This window comes from Eucalyptus grandis, chromosome 1 (genome assembly GCF_016545825.1).
Source record: "Eucalyptus grandis isolate ANBG69807.140 chromosome 1, ASM1654582v1, whole genome shotgun sequence".
NCBI lineage: Eukaryota > Viridiplantae > Streptophyta > Magnoliopsida > Myrtales > Myrtaceae > Eucalyptus > Eucalyptus grandis.
In genome coordinates, this window is record NC_052612.1 from 32,874,324 (window position 1) to 32,898,378 (window position 24,055).

A 24,055-nucleotide genomic window follows, 5' to 3' on the forward strand; every position below is an offset into this window, starting at 1 on the left:
TAACAAAACTTGAGAACTTAATTAATTTGAACATAATCAAATGTATACAAACTATTCTGGAATCTAATCGGCCATAAAGCTTAGCAGGCCAGCGTCAAGGGACTTCATGCTGGGCACGATATGCCTCTCGTGCTTGCTCTAAACGACGGAAAATCTCTGGCGGCACACTCTCTTGGAGCAGCCATCGCGATACTCATGGGTTTGAATGTGGCCAGGAAGGCTATCGCTTTTCAAATGTACCTCTTCAATCCACTCTACGTGTCTGCGCCGCTAAGAGCCTAAGACGTATCAGGAAAAGCAATTTACGAGACGGGTGTATGATCATGAGCAGGATATTTAGAGCTGCAGTCGATTTTACCCCTAACTCCCCCGAAAATAAGCCTCCTGCAAATGAGAAGCTTGAAGCTCTAACTTCAGGGGCACCACGCCTGTTTGTGAACCCTGAGGATGATACATTCGGGTTACATAAATTACTTTGTGCTTCGCGAGTTGATGGACTCAATCAGAGCAGGGAAGAAACAAAAGATGGCGATGCGACATTCCCTACTTCATCTGACAACTGATGCCCTTTCAAAGGATCCAGAATCAGAACCGGTGGACATCCTCCTATTATCTAATCTCATTGTGAAGCCGACCCCATCTCCAGATTTCAGACGGGCGCACAGCATTGAGCAATGGTGGGATCATCCTACGAAATGTCGGTCCGTGTTGCACATTTCCTTGTCGAAAGCAATAAAGCCCAAGACGAGCGAAATGCCTGCGACAAAAGCTTTGGAAAGACGCCCGATCCGACATGTTTGACAAGCTGTGAATGGCTGAACTCTGTGCCTAGAATCCTTCGTAACAGTATTCATTGTTCATCAATCTTCCTTTAATCACGGATTCCACCTATTTCAGTATCATGTGCTAAACTGAGATCTGATTCGTCCAGTTCTAAATAAAGATCACATGGTAGTCGGACAAAAGATGACTATACTCACCAAGCTGCTCGCGAATCAACTTCTCATAAGTCGGTCAAGAATACTCTCTTACTTCCGAAATAGATTGGAAAACACCATGGAAATTCAATGCAAAAAAAAAAAAAAAAAGTGTTTATTATTACCAGAATCACCATAGCCCACTTGGCTTTAGGAATCACTAAATGCCTTGTTGTGGCCAAGAAAAAACTTCTTGGGGTTAATACAAAAAAAACTTCAAACTATTGCACTTATGACAAATTTATCATAGAACTAAATTTTTTACCATAAAAAATCTCAAATTAATACACATGTAATAAATTTACCCTTCATTAGTTTCTCTTATATTTTATTGTCAAATTACTAAGTTGAATAACACATGACAGTTGACAGATGCACCAATTTAATATTTTACTTGACGTTAATTGCAAGTGTACTAGTTTGTAGTTATTTGTGATATTAATATAATTTAACAGAAATTAACGAAGAGTAAATTTCATAAATATATCTTTTTGGATTTTTTTATTGTCAAAAAATCAATTTAAAATTTTATTACATATATATCAATTTAGAATTTTTCATGATATTAATCCATCCTTTTAATAGTATTTTTGAGAAACATAACCCCTGGATTGACCATGGCAAAACTGTAGAAGAGTACTAGACCCTGGAGGAGCGTTTAGGCCTCGGGCCAAATTTGGCCTTTTGGGGTTGATGGGGTTGAGCGGAGGCACACCAGACCCCAAAATGTATAAATCTGGCTAATCCGACCCCAAAAAATTTGTCAAGAATCTCTTCGGGGCCTCAAAACGGTGTCTGTTTCAGTTTCAGGAACCTGAGCAGCACAACAGTACTTTTCACGCCGAACTGAATTTGATTTACGCGACACTTGAACCGGACTGATAATATGCTCTCTTTTTTTTATGCTTTTATGCTGTTCAATCGCCGAGTGGATATACATCAAAAGGAAGCATCGGCATTACGGTGTGAAGCCAAAGTCTTGCCATGTAGGGCACGAGCATCGTGGCAAAGAAAAACACAGACAATATCAACATCACGATCTTCGATTTGTCTCCTAATTATTAGAAACTCCCAAGGATCGTAAGTCGGGGAAATTCAGATGGAGAAAACTCTTCTTTTCTTTTTTTCCCAGATTGTGTGGCTATTAAGCTATTCGAACCGATGATTTGCTGATTATGTTAATGAGTGCACGGACCCATCTAGGGTCCATTGTCAAATTCAGTCGGTTGGGTTGAAATCTGCTTTTCTTTATTTCATGTTTGAAGCGATAACTTTTCACCCCCCAGTCACAGTCCCCATTAAGTTCAAAAACCCTATTCACGCGCCCAGTTTTGAGCCCGCATCGTGCCCATACTACAAAAAAGTTTGGCGTGGGACCTTCGTATCGTGACCTGATGAAAAACAACAAAGTAACGAATTTATGAGAACAGGGGTTTCCTTCATTTTCTTTCGCGAGAACCGCGTGAGGACACGGTGAGAACCCTAGATAAATTGAGTATCCAAAACCGTCATTATACACACCTATATATTGTTGGCACTTGGGTATGATGATAGATGTCGAGCATTTGATTTACGTTTTCATCTAGAATACAACAACCTCATCATTGTCGTTTGCATCCCCCCATTGAATTTTGCTTGCAATGTTGAATGAAAGTGGAGGGGCATCAAGGAGACTTCAAGTCACCTAAAAAATAATTGTGGACCTCTAATCATATCTTGGCCAGTAGCCATCGACCTGCATAGGGTGTAGATCAGGGAAAAAAGGACGTCAACACTTGGCACTTGCTAGCGTTGGCTTTAATGTGTCATGAATGTGTGAATTATGTACAATGATACCGTTGGAGGTCCAACACCTAGTATTGCTAATGGGAAAACTAGTGCCTCTTATCACTAAGTACTAAAAAGATAATATGCATCATTAAAGCAGTTACCTAATCAGTCTTATTTATTATGCAAATACCAATTCAATCATAAGTTTTTCAATTTAGTTAATTTAATCTTAAACTTTTGCAAAAAAATTCATTGTAACTTTTCTATTCAATTTTTATCAAAAATTACTTACTGACATGACGTCTAGTTTTTGTCAATCACCCTACATAACATATCACCACATCAGAGGTATCTGATAAATATTGGTTAGAATGACTACATTGGAATTTTATATAAAGGTTGAAGAATAAATTGATAGAAGTGAAAAGTTTGGGACTGATTTTGCATCTGCAGAATAGTTTTAAAACATATTGGTTAATTTTTCCAAATGACAGGCATGCTCCAAATGTGACGAGGACATGTTTGGTGATTATGTTACACTAAGTTGGATTATTAGTGCGCATTCTAACAGATAAACATCAACATCAGTGCTCTCTTATAGTGCCCCTTTCATCACATCTTATATGAATTAATTGCTTTCTTTTCCAGTTGTCCTAAAAGACAAGAGCCCACATTGAATCATTGCAATCCCACGAGACGAGTGCTTCTCTACCTTCTAAAGTTCATAACTTTTTTAACTAGAAAAATGAGTGATGAAGAAGATAGCATGATGATATCAGCAGGGAGGATGCTTGAGAAGCTCACGGCAATGGCTAATCAAACTGATCTAGTGCTTGAACTTAAAGTTAGTGGTCCTCCCCCACCAATGCTTATCCACTCCAACTTGAGCATAGGCCTTTAGTTTTTACAACCAATCCAATCATGAGTCCAATCCTCCTTACCAATCATCTGGTGATTGGATGATTAGTACATGAACCGTGGCATCTAAGAGGATCGTAAGCTTGATTAGGTACACAAACGCACTGCGCGAAACAATTATTTGGCTGGAGTGATCACGATCACAAACCTTCCCCATCAAATTCAAAATCTTCGTGGGGATCAGCTAAGTAAATCACTTGTCTAATTGCATGGTCCTTTCAATAACTTCTGGTTAGTTGAGGCCCCGAGGCATTAAAGAGTTGGAAAATTATGATGATGTTGATGATGATGACATAAGTTGCTCAACAAGATCATGTGATCTCGGATAGAGATCACGACCATGTGTGCCCTCCCCACCACCGGCACCCTACCCTCACCCCCACCCACGGAAGGTACGCACGTGCCTTGTTGGCGTCGGTTCGTGGCCTGAATTCGTCGGTTCCTCGACGAACTCGCCACCTCGCCATCACCCCCTGTCAACTTGCCCCTCCTCATTCGAGACAGCGATAGAGAAAAGCATGTAGAGTCAACGAAATATGTCCTCTCGTCCCGCAAGACGTTGGCGACACTGTAGAGAGGGAAAAAGAGAGAGAGGGTAATTTAGAGTTCGATGAGGACGATCGTGTGGTGAGGGAGGTTACCCAAAAAAGGCTTTCGACAATTCACTTTGCCAGGATTTATCCTTCAAAGCAAACAATGTCTAGCTTATTTTAGGATGGGTCTTGAATTGAAATTGACAAACGATCGTGGAGGCACTATGAACCCAATATGTTTTTCCCCTTTTTGAGTGTTCAGATATGGTTACCCGAGAGATATGGAGACTCGCTTGTAGAAATAATTGATCTACTGACGTGGTCAATAATTGACGAGGATCATAACATAAATGGTTCATGAACTTTGACCCAATATATAATATGAATTTATTTGTTCAATGTGATTCCTAAACTTTAGCTCAATATGCAATGTGGTCTCCAAGTTTTTAATTTATTCTATGCGATCCATAAACTTTTTGTATATATTCAATGTAGTCCCTGAATTATATGAAAATTTTCATATAATTTGAAAATTAAATTGAACATGTTTCCAAAGTTCAGAAATTACGTGAAACGAAATAAAAATTTTGTGGACCACGATACATATTGAACCAAAGTTCATATGTCCATAGTACACATTGAGTCAAAGTTCATAAATCATTTATGTCATTTTCATATTCGTGAATTAATTTTGTGAACCAAGTTTTACTATCCTTAACACTCTTCTTTTGAGTTTGTTCATAGCAGAAGTAGTGAAACAATATAGACTTTACTTCTGATAGGAATATGATTCGTATCTTCTCCAAAACGGGGTATTCGTAGTATTTTCGAGCATTTGGCGACGATAATCTGACATTTGGTGATCCCTAAAGAAAAGATCTATACTTTTTGGATTGAACCCAAGAAAAATATAGATCTTTGTCATCAGACTTTTGAAATAATTAGCGTGTTTACGTACAAGGAAAAAAGAGTAAATACCATGAAAACCACAAACCAATATATTTATGATAAATTCATCCTAGACTAATTTTTTAATTACTAAAAACTCTAAATTAATATATTTGTAATAAATTTATCTTATATTAGTTTCCTTTAAGGAAAAGTACTAAAAATTCATAAACCTATCGCATTAGTACTAATTCAATCTTAAATTTTTCCATTACACCGATTTAATCATAAATATTTTCACAATAATACTAAGTTAGTCCATCCGATTATTTTTTATCGGAAACTACTGACATGGCTACTGATCATCCTATGTGGCACAACTGGTGTTGACGTATATATTTTTATATAATTTTTAATTATTTTTTTGAATTTCTATTAATTTTTTCCTTCATTTCTATTTTTCCATTTTTTTTTCCTTTCTTCTTCATTTTCCTCCACCCACCTCGGCTAGTGAAGGTCATCGGCTACCAACGAGGACAAGGGCTAGGACGCCCTCATTGGTCTTTGGCAAGGGCCGACAAGGGCTTGGTAAGGCTGCTGCTTGCCAAAACCAATGAGGGGACACTCGCCCAACCTTCGCCAAAGGTCGGCAAGCGATGGGAAGTGCTTTTCAGTCTTTGGCAACGACTAGCCTCGCCTAGCCCTCATCAACCCTTGCTAAAGGTCTGCAAGGGTCCATCTCACCTATGGCCAACGAGGGTGTCCCAGCCCTCGCCCTCATTAACAACCGGCAACCTTGTTGACTAGAGGTGGGTGGAGGAAGATGAGGAAGAAAAAAAAAAAGAAAGGGAAAAAAGAAATGAAGGAAAAGATAAGGAAAAAGAAAAATTCAAAAATAAATATAAATTATATAAAAATATCCACGTCAACATCGATTAAATGTTACGTGAGGGCGACCATCATCCATATTGGCAATTTCCGATATAAAATGGTCAGATAGATTTACTTGATACTAATATGAAAAATGTTTATGATTGAATTGGTATCAATATAATATGTCTAGGACTTTTTTGATGCTTTTCAAGTTTCCGTTTCCGTTAAATTAGAGAAATACCACAAAAAAATCACAAACAAGTACATTTATGAAATAAAGTTTGAACTAATACACCTATTAGTTGTCACGTGTAATCTAAGTTAGTAATTTGATGGTAAAATTTAACATTACCTAACGAAAGGTAAATTTGTCACAAATGTACTAGTTTAAAGTTAGTTTATGATAAATTTATCATAGGTATATTAATTTTTTATTTTTTGTGATATTGACCAATAAAAGAAAGTAAGATTCTAGTCTGTTTCCTAAAATTCCTTTTTTTTTTTTTTGTGCAACAAATTTGGACGACATAAATCAGCGTACAGCACGAAAGAAAAGCCCACAGGCTCGAACGACGTAGGTTTTCGTCGCCAGTTGCAATCGAGACGCTACCAGTGTCGCTAAAAAGGTGTCGGTGAAGGCCCCAGTTACGAGAAAAACACCAAGCGCGCGCCGGTAGTCAATAAAGGCGAGAGATCAAATCATCCCACCGATTTCGTCCGTCTGAATTAGCGGTGCTTGGGACCGGATAGAACCTTCAAACAGCTTGCAAACCTCTGTTCGAGGGATGATTACGGTGGGCCGCGGGACTTGCCTACCGTGTGTCGTCGTCAGTGACGGCCGATGTCAATTGAAAAGCGACGGTCGAATCGATTAGACTAAAAGCCCCAGCGAGTTACGTGGAGCTTTGGATCCCCGGAGAGGAGGAGCCTGGCATCGTCTCGATCGAGAACGTGATTGACCCAAGATGGGGGAAAGTGGGGTGGGTTTATGTCATTCGGCCGGTGTGCCCGGTCGGCAATTTCTCCTTTTGAAAACCGCACTAATTTCGAACTATATTGAAGGGGGTTGAACGGGGCGTCACCAATAAGACTTTTCGTGGCTGGATGGATCGATGGATACACGTACGAAAAAAGCGATGCGCTGAGGACATGTGTCGGACGATGATTCTTCTTCTATTCTTTTCCCTCCCCACTTTTCCCCCCTACTTTGAAGCTATTCGGAGGACCGAATGTGAGATGGCACCCGATTCTCACTTCATAAGATTGACATCCTTTAGCAAAAACTTCTAGTGACTTTGCCGCTAAACGAGCACGTAACCCTGCTCCAATATGTTCGGATCTCGTCATGTCATCGCTTGTTTTGGTCGAGATGGGTTGGCCTATTGACAATCTGCTTGCTTTACCGTACACGCATTGTCCGTAAAGTCATCCACAGCTCTATCTCTCCCGTAAAATCATCCACAGCTCTCCGTAAAGTCATGCACGGCTCTCTCTCTCTCTCTCATGTATGTATACGCATATACAAAAATACATATTGATATTAATATGTCTAAGGGTGCGTTTGGCTTAATTTTCCTAAAGGACAAATACTACTTCCACTCAGCCTTGTAGCATTTGTGGAATGCTAAAATTAGGATTAAAATATTTGTTCCTTCAAAAACTACCCTCACTAATTTTTAATTATTTTGATTTTACCGTTCTTTGTAGCTATTCATCTTCTTCATGCGAGAGCAGCCAGCAAAGAATCAATGGGGGATTGACAAGGCCGGATCTAGCCGACGAAGGGTGGCAAGGGTCACGTGCCCAAGCAACCTTTGCTCGAGGTCACATGACCTCGAGCAACTGTTGCTTGGGTCTTGTGCGACCCTTGCAACCTCCACCGATAGTCACTAGTATCAAATTTAACTAGTCGGCGACCGTAGCCCTTCATTAGCTCCGGCAAAGGATTTGGATCCTTTTTTAATAAAAAAAATATTTAAAAAATACACCTAAAGCTTATTATACAAGATTTTTTGCCAAACACTACTTGAATTCAACGTGCATTTGTAAAGAGCTTTACCAAATACAATTTGCATTCCCTTAAAGGATTTTGGTGTTCAATATTTGCATTGCACCAAAATTGAACCAAACTCATCCTAAATCCTATAAAATCTCACAACCACACACATACAATCTTACGCTAAGCATATGGGGCATGTGCGGCAGCCGAAACTGAAATGACCCTTTTGCCTTGGAAGTTCATGCCATTTTTTTGGGATGGAAAAGGAAGGGGAAAATAAACATTCCCACAGGATCTATAACAATGATAGGAGAGAAGGGAGTTATCCAAATCCGCCTATTTTAAGTACAGGAATCCAATTTTAATAGCGAATTAGATAATATAACTTAATCTTGTACACTAGTTAAAATACACATTTCTATATTTGGAGAATCCCGGGGGGGTGACGCCAGAGGAGGAAAATCTCCCTTGGGGGTAATGGGCAAAATTATTTATTTAATCCGGTCAACGGACAATTAAGACTTTCCGTAGGCGAGCGAGGACACTGTACGGTTGGTAAGGGACCAAGCGTCGTCGTTGTCAATCGTTTGATCCTTTTCGATTGTGCACATGGGTTTTGCGCTCGTTGAAGTACAGAGATAGGATGAGGGGGTCGAGACCGTATTACGCGTTTCCGCTGGCCCGATGTCGAGTCTTAAAAGTCGATCTCTTGCGAAAACGGCGTCCAGCGGTCGAAGATCCGAGCATTGATGGAATTTTTTAACCTTAGGCGAATGAAACAATGAAGGAATGTTTGGAATCTAAGTGCGAGGTGTCAGAACATAGGATGCTTTCTGTAATTTACATGTTGTGATATTTCGCGTTTAAATCACGATAATGCCCATAACTGGGAAAATATTCCGAAGGATCATGAGCAATCTTATTTTGGGGGGTGACATTTATTTAAACCCGAGTCTATTTAGGTAGAGGTTCTTGTAATAGATAATTACAAGAGTTTCGTGTCAAACCCAATATGAATTTCGTACAAATCGAGGGTTTATCTTAATTGATTTTTGTGATCCGAGAATCACCGTACAGCCGGCAACCGGCGGTATAAATTCGGCACAATCCTAGCGGACCCACTTCTTTCGGACCGCGGATGAGTCACACAAGAGATCGCGGGAATTTGAACTCGCTCCTTTTCGGAAGAGAGATTGAGCACAAACCACGCGACCACCAATGGGGTGGGTTTGAATTGACTTTTGTTTTTCGCTTTTTGTTTGGTCAAAATCTAGTGGGTGGCTACCTTCAAACATAATTTAAGGAGGGTTGTTAACAAACTAAAGTGATTATTACACTTTTCAAGAGGTTATAAAACATTGAAAAGGCACGTATTGTAAGGAACTTATTTACTTCAAATGGAATACTTTGCATTTCCAAAAATATAATTAATTAGGCGAGCTGAAATTTGAGTAATATTTTGAATTTTGGCAAGAAAAATATAAAAATACTATTTGACTTTTATATACATGGACACAAGGACCCCTCAAACGGTTTTGATTGCATCATAAATTATGGTGCACGAAATTCTCGAATTGATTTGGTACGAAGGGCCTTTCAATGCTTTCGATTTAGAATTTGAGGGTTGTGGGTTTGATTTCTACTTCAAGAAACTTAGATTTTTGTCGGGTACTACAAAATTTTGATATGCAAATGAAAATCATTTTTAAGAAAAATACGTATTTGATGAAAATATAAAATTTCCATTCAACATAGAATCTCTCTCTTCCAAGCAGGCAATAGGCGATAGCAGCGGACCGCGAGGGGCAGCGAGTGCCTTTAGGTAAGGTATCGTGCCAGTTGTGATGGTCCTTCGAGTGGATGACGTACTACAGAGTTACAGTCATGGTTTGAATCATAAATATATGAAATGTCTTCCCATATTCCCCGGGGAGGAAAAGGGAAAAATCGATAAATGAATAGTTGCGTACCTTCACCGTCCCTAGAGCTCAGTGCTACAAATTAGTAGAAGTGAGCAGGGCAGAGAGCATTAGTGAGTAGAAGACAGCTCATGCATCCCGACACAGACCCCTACCCACCACCGCCCTCCTCTCCTCCTCCTCCTCCTCCCCCACCCCCTCCACCACCATCTCGACCGCCGCCGCCGCCACTTCCCTCCACCATATAAGGAGAACCCCCTCCATCCTCCCACTCCCCACTCCCCACTGAACCAACGCACACCACGTTAGTAAAGAACCCATCACCCTCTCTCTCTCTCTCTCTCTCTCTCTCTCTCTCTCCCCGCCGCCGCCGCAAATGAACTACGGCAGGCTCCGACCCTCGGACCCCGGCGGTTCCGACCGCTGCGACGAGCCCGACGCCCCCAACCGCCGCGGCAGCGCCCTCCGCCTGGTCCTCCTCGCCATCCTCTCCCTCGCCCTCTTCCTCGCCACCGCCGCCTCCGCCGCCGTCCTCGTCTTCAAGCTCCGCCAGGGCGGCCCGCAGCCCGGCCCAAAGCTCTCCCCCAAGAGCGCCATCTCCCGCACGTGCGGCCTGACGCGGTACCCGGCCCTCTGCCTCGACGCGCTCGCGGCGTTCCCCGACGCCGAGGGCGCCAGCCAGCAGGACCTCGTCCACATTTCCTTCAATGTCACGCTGCAGCGGTTCAGCAAGGCCCTCTACGTGTCGTCGACGATCGGTCACCTCCAGATGGAGCCGCGCGTGAGGTCGGCGTTCGACGACTGCCTCGAGCTCCTCGACGACGCCGTCGACGCCCTCCGCCGCTCCCTCAACTACGTCACCCCCGGCGGTGCCAAGTCCGCCTCTTGGTCGGCTCAGGTAAGGCCGTGAACTGAACTCGCGCTTCGCTTGTCGAGTCAAAGTCTGTCGGTCGGGAGAAAAGTCAGAACCTGACGGCCCCTTTTGCGCGTAGGACGTGGTGACGTGGCTGAGCGCGGCGATGACCAACCAGGACACGTGCGCGGAGGGGTTCGCCGACGTGTCCGGGGGAGTGAAGCAGCTGATGGCGGAGAGGATGAGGGACCTGTCGGAGCTGGTGAGCAACTGCCTGGCTATATTCTCGGCGACGGCCGGCGAGGACTTCGACGGCGTGCCGATACAGAACAGGAGGAGGAGGAGGCTGATGGGAAGCTCCGACGGCGACGGAATGCCGAGGTGGCTGAGGAGAAAGGAGAGGAGGTTGCTGCAAATGCCGGTGACGGCGATACAGGCGGACGTGACGGTGTCGAAGGACGGGAACGGGACGTGCAAGACGATCTCGGAGGCCATCAAGAAGGCGCCGGACTACGGTACCCGCCGGTTTATCATATACGTGCGAGCCGGAAGGTAAAAATAAGCGTCTTTTCTTTTTTTATTTTTTATTTTTGTTTTTAGCCTTGCTACTTAAGTGAGAATGTAGATATTAAAAATAATCCCCAAAAAAAAGTTTCAGAAATTCTATTATTACTATTATTTAGCATTTTGAGCGGTGTTTTTTGGGGATTGTGTCTTTCCCAGTCGTCGCTATCATTGTTCTTCTCGATTTCCTTTTTTTTTTTTTAAGTTGCGTTTGTGTTTTTTTTTTTCTGGCAAGAGGTCCTAAGATTTATTAAAAGTGGGTACGAGGCGTGTGGAGCGTTCGTTAATTAATACCACTAAATATATCATGTGAGAACAAAACCAGTATGTTCGCATCACGAGATATTAATATTATTAAAATTAATATTTCATACGTTGCGAACTTTCATACTCTCTGATATATTCATTATTATTTTTATACAATTAATTTTTCTTATTTTCATAAATAATTCGAAGCAACCTACGTCATCTCCTTCCAAACATGTTTATGATAAATTTTCCAGTCATGAAGGGTGTTTTTAAGGATCCTAGTCCGACGCTCGTGGACCAAAAACTTAAGTCTCCTTTCAGGTTCTTTTTTCGGTCCCTCAATTGCTATGCCACAAATTGCTCACATGTTATATTTTCCTCAAATAATGTATAGTAAATTACTCAAAAGTGAGGCCTGATTTTCTCAGATCGACCATGGAATCGGTCGGTTTGGTCTTAAGATTGGTTCCTGAGGTTACCAATTCAATTCCCGAGTCCAAAAGTCAGGAACCCATTCTGACCGGTAAATTTCAGGTTCTTGCCTAGGCCTACTTACTTTGGATTCCATCGCCACTAGCATTTAATTGACTTCACCATTTGGACCGGCACTGCGGTCGTCTTTTCTACTCTGTAGCCCTGCAATTATGAGGTCCCCTCGTGAGCTTGCCACTTTCTGAGTTCACCTTTTTGGACTTTCCAACTTTCGAAACTCACTTCGGTAAAACTTCTCTAGTCTTGGCATTTGGAATTTCGCATAATTACATCTGTTTCCTTTTTCGGATGGTGGTGGTGGTGGTGGTAGTGGTGGTGGGGGCGGCGGTGGATGACAGCGGACGACAGGCCTCGGCACTTGTCTCCATTCGTCCTCTTTTTTTTTAACGATTGCGATCGCCGCCGGTTGTTACGTTCCCGGGGGTGCTCTCTAATCTCGGTTTTCCTGTCTTGTGATCGTCTTGAAATTTAGGTACGAGGAAGATAATCTGAAGGTGGGGAGGAAGAAGACGAACGTGATGTTCGTAGGGGACGGGAAGAGCAACACCATCATCTCCGGCGGCAAGAGCATCTTCGACAACATGACGACGTTCCACACCGCGTCCTTCGGTAATAAAATAAAGAAAAAAACAAAAAGATCCTCCCTTGCTTTACGTTTCGGTCACTGTATTTTGGTCGGACTTGCGTAGGCCACCTGCGGATTGGAAAATAGTAACAAACAACAACAACATAAAAAAAAGAGAGAGAACAAAGTACAAGAGGTCATGTGAGGCGAGTAAAACGCCCGTGGACTGTTCTTGGGGTCAGAATTGCTTTCCATCTGTTTTTTTTTTTTTTTTTTTGTCGTTGATTGGATGTCCTCTCAACGATTTGTCCGCATTCGAGAAATTTCCCCACTAAGACTGAAGATTCGCCTGTGCATGGCCAGACGAGCGGTGCGCAGCAATGTTTCATTGCGCAGCAGTCCCTTCAACGTTGAGATGATGAGATAACGGAACAAATCACCCTTCAACTTTTAATTTATGTAACATGACATATTGATTGTTGATATATATTCAGTATAATCATTAGATTATATAAAAATGTTAAATGGTAGTTTGGGGAAAATATTAAATATTTTCATATAATTTAGAAATTAAATTAAATATGCATAAAAAGTTCATAATTACATTAAATAAATTAAAAAATTTAGAATTATTTGTATTGTTTTTTCCTTTTTAACAGAATGAACTGTCAGCTTTTGTGCGGAGGGAATCGTGTTCCTCTCCCCAGTGAAAGTAGATTAGAATCCACAATGGATAAAAAGGAAACATACTAAAGCTTATGTAGTAAATGCCATGACGGAGAAACCAGAATGTTTTTTCCTTTCCATCTTCTCAGTCCCCACGCACGTTCATATTCTACCTGAATAGGGCACACCCCCCATCTTTCCTTGTACTCCACACCTTAATGTCATCAATGTCGTGAATGCAAAGTCTTTCTTCCTCTTTTTTTTTTTTTCCTTTGTTTTTTGAGTGGATGTCACGTTGCTGGTCCCAAGTTGGAACATGAGGGTATGGAGGGAAAAGAGATTTTGAGAAAGGAGACTCGTTCTTCTCGAATAGGTGGGACATGGTCATGATTCCTTACACAAAGCGTCACTCAATCTTGTCTTCACTTAGATGCAAACTGTCCTGGTGATGAGCTCACATGAATCGATGACTTGAACAGAAGGTTGTTCACATGATGAGTGTTTGATTTCTTGTGTGATGCTTACTGATGGTGCTTTAATATATGCCGCCTGCAGCTGCCACCGGAGCTGGGTTCATCGCTCGGGACATCACGTTCGAGAACTGGGCTGGGCCCGCCAAGCACCAGGCCGTGGCGCTCCGGGTCGGGGCGGATCATGCGGTGGTCTACAGGTGCAACATCATTGGGTACCAGGACACGCTGTACGTCCACTCGAACCGGCAGTTCTTCCGGGAGTGCGACATCTACGGGACTGTCGACTTCATCTTCGGGAACGCCGCCGTCGTGCTCCAGAACTGCAGCCTCTATGCCCGCAAGCCCATGCCCATGCAGAAGAACACCATCACGGCCCAGAACCGCAAGGACCCGAACCAGAACACGGGCATCTCGATTCACGCGTGCCGGATCCTGGCCACGTCGGACCTCGCCGCCTCAAACGGGAGCTTCCTCTCGTACCTCGGCCGGCCCTGGAAGCTGTACTCGAGGACCGTGTACATGATGTCCTACATCGGCAGCCACGTCCACCCGCGGGGCTGGCTCGAGTGGAATGCCACCTTCGCGCTCGACACGCTCTACTACGGCGAGTACATGAACTACGGGCCTGGCGGGGCGATCGGGCAGCGGGTCAACTGGCCTGGGTTCCGGGTCATCACGTCACCGGTGGAGGCCGGCAAATTCACGGTCGGGCAGTTCATATTCGGGACCTCCTGGCTGCCATCCACCGGCGTGGCGTTCCTGGCCGGACTAACCGTCTAACCAACCGATTTCAAAAAACCAAGAACAAAAATTAAAAACCGTTGTTGGCTCTCTCGTCCCTGTAATGTGATGCGTATAGTTTGGGAAAGTTTTCTATTTTTTCTTGGGTTAATTTTTTGTAAGCCGCACTAATAATAATTGTATGACGCCGCTGCCAATTTATTACCGCTATCTTTAGCGTTCAATTCCCATTTTAAGAACCTCCGGTGGATACGTGACGTGCTTCTCCACATCCGCATCTCGCGAAACAGAAAATCCGACAGCAGCAAAGAAACTTCCGTGGGCAAGATCTCGAATCGGAGAGGGAAAGGGCTTGCACGAGTTTGACTCGTGCATAGCATGAATCTTTGTCGGGTTGTGCGGCCGCTTTCCCGCCTCGGAAACGAGAGGTCTGCAGCGCCGGGGTTGTCGGTGGTGATGGGGAACATTGAATGCTGCTAACTACCTTTTTTCCCTCGATGACCCACCAGGCCACCACCGCCCCTGTTTCGGACGTAATCGATGCGATCTGACCAGGGGAGCGAGAGTGCATTGAATTCCTGGGCCTGCTGGGCCTGCTGGACCTGCTGGTGGGGACATTGGGGGGTTGGGGTGGGGGTTAAAGTCAAGCCACCGACATTTACTTTCTTCACGGCTGAGAGCCAAGTGGGTTGCTGATCTTTCTCAACCACTCTTGATGGATTTGCATGGTTCTTGTGGTCTGGAGATTTTATGACTGAAATTCGCCGTGACTTATCCAATGAAAATATCTGCAGATGAAATTAGATCGAGCTTCCAGCCCGAGACTACCTATCAACTTATCTCGCTTCTGTTTTCCGGACCCGATCGTGTTGGAACTCTTTTGACATATGCACAAACCGAGCCGAGTCATTTCTGTACCAATCGAAGCCACCGGCTTGTCGTTTCTATTTGGTTTTGATTACTTTACCAAAATCGGGAGCCGTGAAAGACTCATGGACCAGAAAAGTTCACCGTAAGTTCGTGGAATTCTGAGTTTTGAAGTGTTTGCGGGACAAGATTTTGGAGCGCTGAAAGAGGAAACTAGAAGCAGCTCTTGGAATGTTCAAATACGCGGAGACAGCTAAGAGTCGTGTCGTCAGGCCTTATCTCAATCACATGATTTTTGTAGGTTTGCAGCTACCCCGCATATTCAGCCAACCCAACCGGTCCCTACTACGTTTTTTATTACGAGAAACCTCGGTCTACGCCCCTAACATACGACAAGGTATCCATCGAGTCCAATCGAGTCGACCTACCACGACAAAAAATTCCAAACCCGCGCGGACTAGAACCCGGGTCCCGTATCTAACTGCAGAATGCTCGTTGCAGCTGGTGTCCGACCATTTTGAGCTTCGGGATGATTTTCACTTCAAGAAGTAGAGAAGTTCCTTCCTAACTACTGAGATGAACATATCCCTTCGTTGTAAAAGTTAATATATACCAAAGAAAAACTAAAATATTTTGTTCAAATTATTCTTCTAGAAAGATTTTGACAGACCCCTCAAAGCTTAAAACTGACGGATGGATATGGAAAGTTGCTAAAAGTTGGTAATGTTCTGTAGGTTAAATTTCTTCACAGCAACTTATTAATGGCTAGGGAAAATAACTGATTACTAATAAGGATATACCGATTTTCCCTTGAATGAGACTCTAAAGAAAGAGCACTTCAGATGCTTTGATACATTGATTTTAGATTACTTCCTAATCATACCAAAGTAAATAATCCAAAGATTGAGATATATAATCCTCATGGAAATTTATGATCACAAGAGCAAACCAATAAGCAAATGAGATAAAAACTCGCTTTCCAATATCAAGGTACTGAGCATGATGAAAAACAGACTTAGGGATATAGTTAACTTCGACATTATTGGTGTTTTTGCAACTTCCCCATTAAGCTCCTTAAAATTACAAGGCAAGAAAGCCCGCATTTGTATGACACGAATCACTTACACTCTCACATCCTATGTATAGCACCTCCGGAGAGCTCACCTTCATCCGCAAGAGGCCGAGATATCGATACTGGCTGATTGACGGATGATTCAGCAACCATGCTGGTCAGCTGGTCAGCTGGTCAGCATCGTGCTAGATGCTCTTTTTCTGCCAACGACAGATGTCGTCCATGTTGCTTGCATTCATTCATGGCGGTTAATCGATTAACTTCGCTATGTGGGTAATATCTGAAGCTCACACCTCCGAATCTTCTACCTCAGACCTAAGAACAAAACTCGGGAAGGCCAGCGTAATGTCCCTGCAAATAGAAGCGCAACTATTCAAAATGCCTCGCTAAGAATTATGCCAACTATTGTACAACTACTTGACCCCAGAATCTCAAATGCCGCAAGGCAAACATGAAACAAGTGAAGTGGTTAGCGGGCATGAATGGGGACCTTGCCATGAACAAGGAAGTACTTAGGATGATTAGGAATTTGTGAATGTGACTTTGTGCCTTGCATAATTCGTGCATTATGACGACAGGGTTCAGCAGAAAGATGCAAAAACCAAGCATTCGTATAGATTTAGTTAAGTGTGTAGTCTATTAGGACGCACTTCAAATATGGTAGCGTCATGTTCCTGATCAGCGAAGGGTTCTTGGACACAAACTCCTTCCATTCTTCCTGGTCAATCTTCCCATCACCTTTCGCATCTGCTTGGCTGAATGTCTGTTGAAAAGAATAAATAATCAGCAAAGAATCTTTCATTTGACCTCTCTATTTGAAAAGAAACAGAATGTAAGAAATATGAGCACCTTATCCACAATTGTTTCAATAACATCCTCTGAAAGAACCAGATCTGATTCATGTAGAAGTGCCAATACCATCTCCTTCAACTGTCCAGGCCAACCGCAAATTATATGAGCAGAGAGAGATGTAAAATAGAAGATGCTCATTTCTAAATGAGGGCATCAGAAGGCTCAAACGGATCGACATATATTGGAGAAAGCCATTCAGATAGGTTTAGTCTCCTTAAACCAAAACAAAATGAAAAGGAATTAAAGGAACGCGATTGTCCCTATTGGAACTATTGGCAGCACTCACCTCCTCTTGCTCGATGGATCCAGTGTTCCTCAAGTCGTACAATCTGAAAGCAACTGATACAAAGATCCTCAGAGATTAGCCAAAGCACATTCAGTTGACTACGTTAAATGAAGAAACTATAAAACATAAAATTAGAATCAAAGGGAAAATGCAACTCCTCTTACATGCAATTTTGTCTTCTATTGGTGCATTTGGATGAAAGACACCCAGAGATCTGACAAATTCTCCAAACTCAATGACACCATTTCGCTTCACATCAAATAGATCAAAAATCTGGAAAATATCATCAATATGAATGTCTTTAGATAGAGATAGAACACGTGTGTCACGTACATAACCCCACGTCTAACAAATCAAACGCAGGAAGCCAAGACCAAGTTAAAACTGCAGCCACGTCAAACTACACTTCCTCTAAAATCTAGCACTCAATTCAAATGCAGCAAATGAGATATTAATAGTATACCATTAGCCATCTATTCATTTCTTTTGTACTCATTTCAGGGGATACATCATTTTCGTTGTCAACAACATACAAACTTAAGTTTGAAGAATCATAAAGAAAAAAAATGAGACAGCACACAGACCCTGTCAGCGAAGAGATTCCTCTTATTTCTGTTCCTGAAAAGAGCAAGATTGAACTCTTCCTGAAAAAGTTATGATAAAGAAAATTAATCATCCAGTTCTACCAAGCATGAATATGAGAGCTTTGATTGCAAACTGATTGAATGGACCTATTAACGAGATAGGAACTACAACCAACATTTATATAAGTCCCACGTTAAATAAAAGCACACCTTGTGAATAAGGCCGTCATCAATAATTGAGCTGCTTAGCTTCTTAAAGAGCTCATACAACGCCTCCACTTCGCTTACGGTAACTGGAGTGCATAAAATCAAAGTCACAAAAAGCCATCAACTTTATGAACACACTGATATAAGAATAAATAAATAAATAAACGATTCTTTATTAGATGATACTGACTCCTAAGAGGATGAACGAGTAAAAGAACTAACAATATCTTTAGTAAAAAGAATGCTGGCCAAAGTTAATATTTCCTTAGGGACAGAATCCCTAAAAGTGGCTGTTACATTCAAAGAACATTAAAAATCAGCAACTCCATATCCATGCACTATTAAAGACCACCAGTTTTCCTACAAGCCATACCATGAGGCCGAAAGAAAGTGCCCTTCATTATTGAAAATAGTTGGGCAGGCCAACACTTGGATCTTGAACTCTGTACTTAACATATATATAAGTCCAGTGATCTAAAGAAGTTTTCCTCATCCATTTATACCAAGATTATGTTCCACATTGAAGATACATTGAGAATGGAGAAAGATAAGATTTGACTCAGGTTGTATCCTAGCTTGAAGTAATGCTCAAAATGAAAATGCATATTCCATATCAAGCCGCTGTGGCCATTTAACTCTCCAACATAAATGCATACTCACAAGGTGTCTCAGCAGCCAGAACAGTAGGCTCCTCGTACCCAGGCGTCCGCTTAACACCTTTTGAACAAAAGCAGCCCATGTACTATGTTTCCATCAAAAGTATGACAACTGTGCTGTAGGACTGAAGAAAGAAACACCTGCGAGTTCCAATATATAAACATTTAGTCTGTTTCCTGAAAAGGAAGTATGACAGAGCTTACATTCCAGCCTTTCATATCAGTCGTTTCTGTAGACTGTGTGCTCCCGATAAGCAAAGGAGAAACCAGGACTGTCCACAATAAGACATAAACCAAACAAGACAAGGAACTCATGATCACATCCAAAGCGGAGTTTGGATGTACATATCTAGTCATGAAAAGATGAAATAGTATGCGTTATTAGAGAAAACAAAAGTAAGTAATGAAAAAGGCAAGAAAGCTACTGCATGCCTCCGCAATTTCTTAGGTTGATTACCAAACCGCAACAAAGCCTAAACCCAAACTCTTCATGCAGGAAAGTGCGATGGACACAGATAATTTCAAACCCAAAGAACGAGGCTTGAGCAACTGGCTGTGCATCACTAGGTTAGACAGCCATTGAATACACGTATTGTGGTTGTAAAGACAACATGTCCATAGAGACACTGAAATCATATAAAAGAGACAGCCATGGTAGAGACCACTACCCAGTAATGTGGCGCCAGTTATAAGTTACCGGCTCAATGGGACATGTAATCTGAATGCAGGAAAGAAAAATAACAGAGTATACGGTTAATAGGAAAAATGGTCAACCCATCTAAACATCAAGTAATTTTTTGAGCATGAGCATGAGCACGAGACTAAGGTAATACTCTTAGGAGTTGTTACAGCTACTTTTCAAGTGATGGGCGTTGCCTGCACCGTCTTTAGTAGCATATTTGTAGCCAAAATGAAATAGATTCGGATAGCAAACAATATTAGCAGCAGTTACCACTAAGATCATTTACTGAAAATTTTAAGCGGAATCAAGGAATATCTCCTTTTTAAGAACAAGTCCGATGAGACCATAGAACATCGTACCACTGTCTTAGTATATCTTAATAATGAGTCTATGGTGTCCAGTGCATAAATAAAAGGACAGGTTGGGAAATTTCAGACTCTTGCGGGCGACAAAGACCAATATCCTTAATAAACAAGTTGTCACTGGCGAAGCCTCCTAAACAGATTGGACCTCCCCTGATTAACTCCTAAAGTAGTTCTACAACCCGAATGGTTCCGCCAAGAAAGAAAAACGCCGACACAGGACAACAGACGAGCACAAATAATAAATTCACAAAACTCACTATTTTCCGGTGAAGCAGACAAGAACCCAGATTATTATACAGAAGCGTAGAAAAATCGATCAACTCCAGAAATTTTCACGTTCAGTAGCACACGGACAGAATGTGGGCTGGTTTTCCATAAAACAAATGAGAGATTAAGAAACGCTGTCGTGTCTCTGAAGGGAACAAGACGCCATACAAATCGTTAATTTATTTTCTACTCAAGTCAATTTAAGACGTCCTAATCCTCGATATAAAAAAAGAAAGAAAAGAAAATTCGTTGCAGGAGATGAAAGCTGGTGCAGTAAGATCTGGGAAACGGCGGAAAGAAAGAAGAAAATGCAGAATGCAATGTCCTTCCAGACGAGCGTCGGATACCCACTTGCGAAAAAACATTTTAAAAACAAGAAATCGCTATTCTTCCTCTCTTCCTAAACGGTACGACGAGGAGTAAACAAGAAGCTGCCTCCCATCAGCTCGGACCCAGAAATGATTCGAGTGATGATCAAGTCCCATGAAGGCAACGAGGCGTGCAATCATTTCCCACCTCAAAAAGCAATCCGTGTAGAGCCCAAGAAAGCGCCCCCTCCCGACACAAAAAGCAATCTCGCTCGTCCACATTTTTTTTTTCCTTTTTAGTACGAACGAAAAGCTGCCAGCTTTCCATTTCAACTTTGCACAGAATCTCCGAACGGAACACCGGGCGATCGAACGCGCGGTCGAAGAACAGGGAAAAGAAGACGCCGAATCGATAAACACGCACAAGCGGCGATCGCTCGCCTACGCGTCCCAGAAGAAGGAACTCGCGAGAGAGATGGGCCGACGACTCACCTGACCCGAGAGAGCAGCGCGCGGGGTTCCGAGCTTCCGGGGCTTCCTCCGTGTAAATCCCTGGTGGGTTCCGCGCCTCACCTGCTTCTCCGTGGATCTACCGCACGAGCGGGAGGGGAAGCTTCGCTGAACGAAGGAAAGGTCGGAGCATTCCCGATGAAGTGCCGAACTGGGGAGGGGCGATGAGGGAAGATCGCGTACTTTATAGACAGCAGAGACAGAGACAGAGAGAGAGGGTGTTTGACACGTTCCCTTGGGGTCCAAGTGTCCCCACGCCCGCTCTGTTCCTCCCTTTTTCTCATTTTATTCTCCGAAATGCGTGAAACTTACTTTCATTTAAAAAAAAAAAATTACATATGGTTTTGGGGCCTACGTGAATTCTAAAAGGGAAAAACAAAATGATAAAGCCTTTGACTATATATCACTACTAACACTTTATGGTCCCATGCAGTTTTTTTTTTTTTTCCTTTTCTTAATGACATAACAAAGTCGATAATTGACGACTTATGTAATCCCAAAAACATTAAAACCTTTCGTGATATATTACTACCGGCGCTTTCTGATTGGGCTGATTCTCCAAAAAAAACCCAGCTTTAGGTCCGATTTTGCCTAAAAAAATCTTCGACTTTTACTCGAATCCCGAATACGCCCACGAGTCCAAAAATCAGCGGGAGGCTTGTTATTATTTAGTGCGACGATGAGAGTATTGATGAAGATACGTGTTCTCATCATGAACTTTTAACTAATCCCGATGTCGATTATTTTGAAAAACTAATTGCTATTTTTTACGTGTAAATAGATTTGGGATTATAGTGAAAATTAAGAAATTTTTTTGGACAAAAAGAAAAAGAGGGAGTAGAATTGACATTGGACTTAAAATTAAAGATTTTTTTATAAGAAATTGGACCATTTAGGATCACATGTAGTATTGATTTTTTTTTCATATGAAAAATTCAATAAGTGGGCGCTCATTAAGGAAAAAAAAAAGAGCTCTTAATTTTTTTTTATCATATTAAAATACCTTTCTATTGATGAGTCTAATCAAATGGGCATGTGTAAAAATGGACGAGAATTCAATATCGTTGCAATTTAATGTTGCACACACCGTTCAAGTATCATGTCACCAGGAAGAGTACATTAATGAAATATCTTCCTCACAACGTTATGGTGGTGAATATCAAACTCAAAAATGCTAAATTTAGGATGATAATTGTAATCTATGCGTGACAAATTCAATACTTAAAAACGCAAAAACAACATAATCAAATTGAATATACAAAAATCGGTTCATTAAGTGATGTGGCGGGGCTTCGTTGGAGGTTTTGCATACAACTCACTTATTTATCGCAATAATTATGATCCGTCGCATTATTTAGTAAATTGATTTTAGCAGATCGAATTTAGTAAATGTTAATCATTGGCGGGCCAAGTAAAAGATGCCCGGAAAGGAAAAGTCTCAGAAACGGGGATCTCGCACCTGCAGTTTCATTGGATTTGGTACTTTTTTTTTTTTTTTGAACAATTGGATTTGGTACTTAGTGGACGCCGATTTTGACAGCGAAACCAGCAACTTGCTCAGTCGCTCTTACGTAGGCGGGATTTTTGTTTTGTTTTTTCCTCTCTTTTTTCCGAATGAAGATAAAAGAACGAAAAAAATGCCATTCAGGAAATCATGTAAAAGAAAAAGGAAAATCAAATATCGTTATTTGTAAAAACTTGCTCACGTAGATTAAATTTCCGATGAAATAAGTAAACTGAAAATTCTAAAACTTGTTATATAAATATAATCGAGTATTGAAATTTACAAATAGTGCAATTACGTGATAAATATTGTCAAATTTGTGGCGATCGAGTATTTCCATTAACTCCGTCCAACTTAGCCGACAAAAAATACCTACGTTGCTTTTTTAATTTTTTTTCTTTCTTCTATGTGATAATGATGTGATTAAAACATGAAACATAATGTTAAAACAACATCGTTCAGATCCAAACCTGATTTTTGATATAAATTTATGTAAATTTAAATTAAAAGATAAATTTAAAATATTAAAAAAAAAAAAAAAAAAAAAAAAAAGAGGGGTTGAGGAACCAGGCAACTGAGAGCTACAAGCCCAATGGTTGCCTACCATTGGCCGAGGCATGGCTACCCTTGCCAACCATTGTTTACTTTCGTTGGCCCTTCCTCATGATGTTGGGGTGGCGACATAAGGAGCTACAAATCTCTCACCTCCTCTTTAAAAAAAAAAAAAAAATTATGTTTTTTTTTAAAAATTTATTTTAAATAAAATTTGTATTATATATAGATTTAGACCAAAATGATATGATATTAGCCACGTCATCACATAGGAGAGAGAAAATACTAGAAAAAGCCACATTAATATTTTTTGTTAATCAAGTTGAATGGAGTTAATTAAATAATTCGATTGCATCAATTTGACAAGTTTTTTAAACTTGATTACATTTTTTACAAATTTTAGAACTCAATTATACTTTTATGATAAATTTTAACATTTTCTAAACAATCATGCAATGTAATAATCAATCAAGGCGATGTCACTTATCAATAAATATCCTATGATGATGCCCATCTGATGTAGGAATGATCAGTTTTTCGATGAGCCGGTTTTCGATCTAAAAATGGGAATTGACCTTGGGACTCCCAGTCCCAAGCTTTTGGAATCTCAATTCTAAAAGCGAGGAACCAGCTCAATTTTTGTTTTCCGTAGAATATCAAATTATTATAGTAAAATATAAAGATTGCACCGTTTCGTCGCAAAAGTATGTGTTTTTTTTTTGGTTCAAAAAATTTGTGCTATTTAAGTTTTGTTTTTTTCTTTGATGTGGAAGGTCGTGTTTTGATTTTCGATGAGCAAAAGTGAAAGAGGCTCCAAAATTAATTCAATCTAGGAACCAAATTGATTGAATCAATCCTAGGTC

General features: G+C 41.4%; 2 protein-coding genes across 3 annotated transcripts; one reads left to right on the forward strand and one right to left on the reverse strand.

Annotated features, from left to right (window-relative positions):
- Nucleotides 1-9,950: 9,950 nt before the first annotated feature.
- Nucleotides 9,951-14,704, forward strand: LOC104437747 (probable pectinesterase/pectinesterase inhibitor 34). Its single transcript, XM_010050771.3, has 4 exons — nt 9,951-10,775; nt 10,870-11,282; nt 12,508-12,644; nt 13,822-14,704. The coding sequence occupies exons 1-4, from the start codon at nt 10,254-10,256 to the stop codon at nt 14,517-14,519; spliced, it is 1,770 nt and encodes a 589-aa protein (XP_010049073.2). The 5' UTR covers nt 9,951-10,253; the 3' UTR covers nt 14,520-14,704.
- A 1,578-nt stretch (nt 14,705-16,282) lies between these two features.
- LOC104437728 (calcineurin B-like protein 4) lies at nt 16,283-21,369 on the reverse strand. 2 transcript variants are annotated; one of them, XM_010050742.3, is made up of 9 exons: nt 21,119-21,369; nt 19,009-19,145; nt 18,352-18,434; nt 18,142-18,201; nt 17,722-17,830; nt 17,558-17,610; nt 17,269-17,349; nt 17,070-17,182; nt 16,283-16,770 (listed from the first exon to the last, which is right to left on the reverse strand). In XM_010050742.3, exons 2-9 carry the CDS (start codon nt 19,085-19,087, stop codon nt 16,707-16,709), a joined length of 642 nt encoding a protein of 213 aa, XP_010049044.1. In that variant the 5' UTR covers nt 19,088-19,145; nt 21,119-21,369; the 3' UTR covers nt 16,283-16,706. The 2 variants fall into 2 exon arrangements, with proteins under 2 accessions (XP_010049044.1, XP_039170079.1); XM_039314145.1 differs by lacking the exon at nt 21,119-21,369 and having other exon boundaries at nt 19,009-19,661.
- Nucleotides 21,370-24,055: the final 2,686 nt, after the last annotated feature.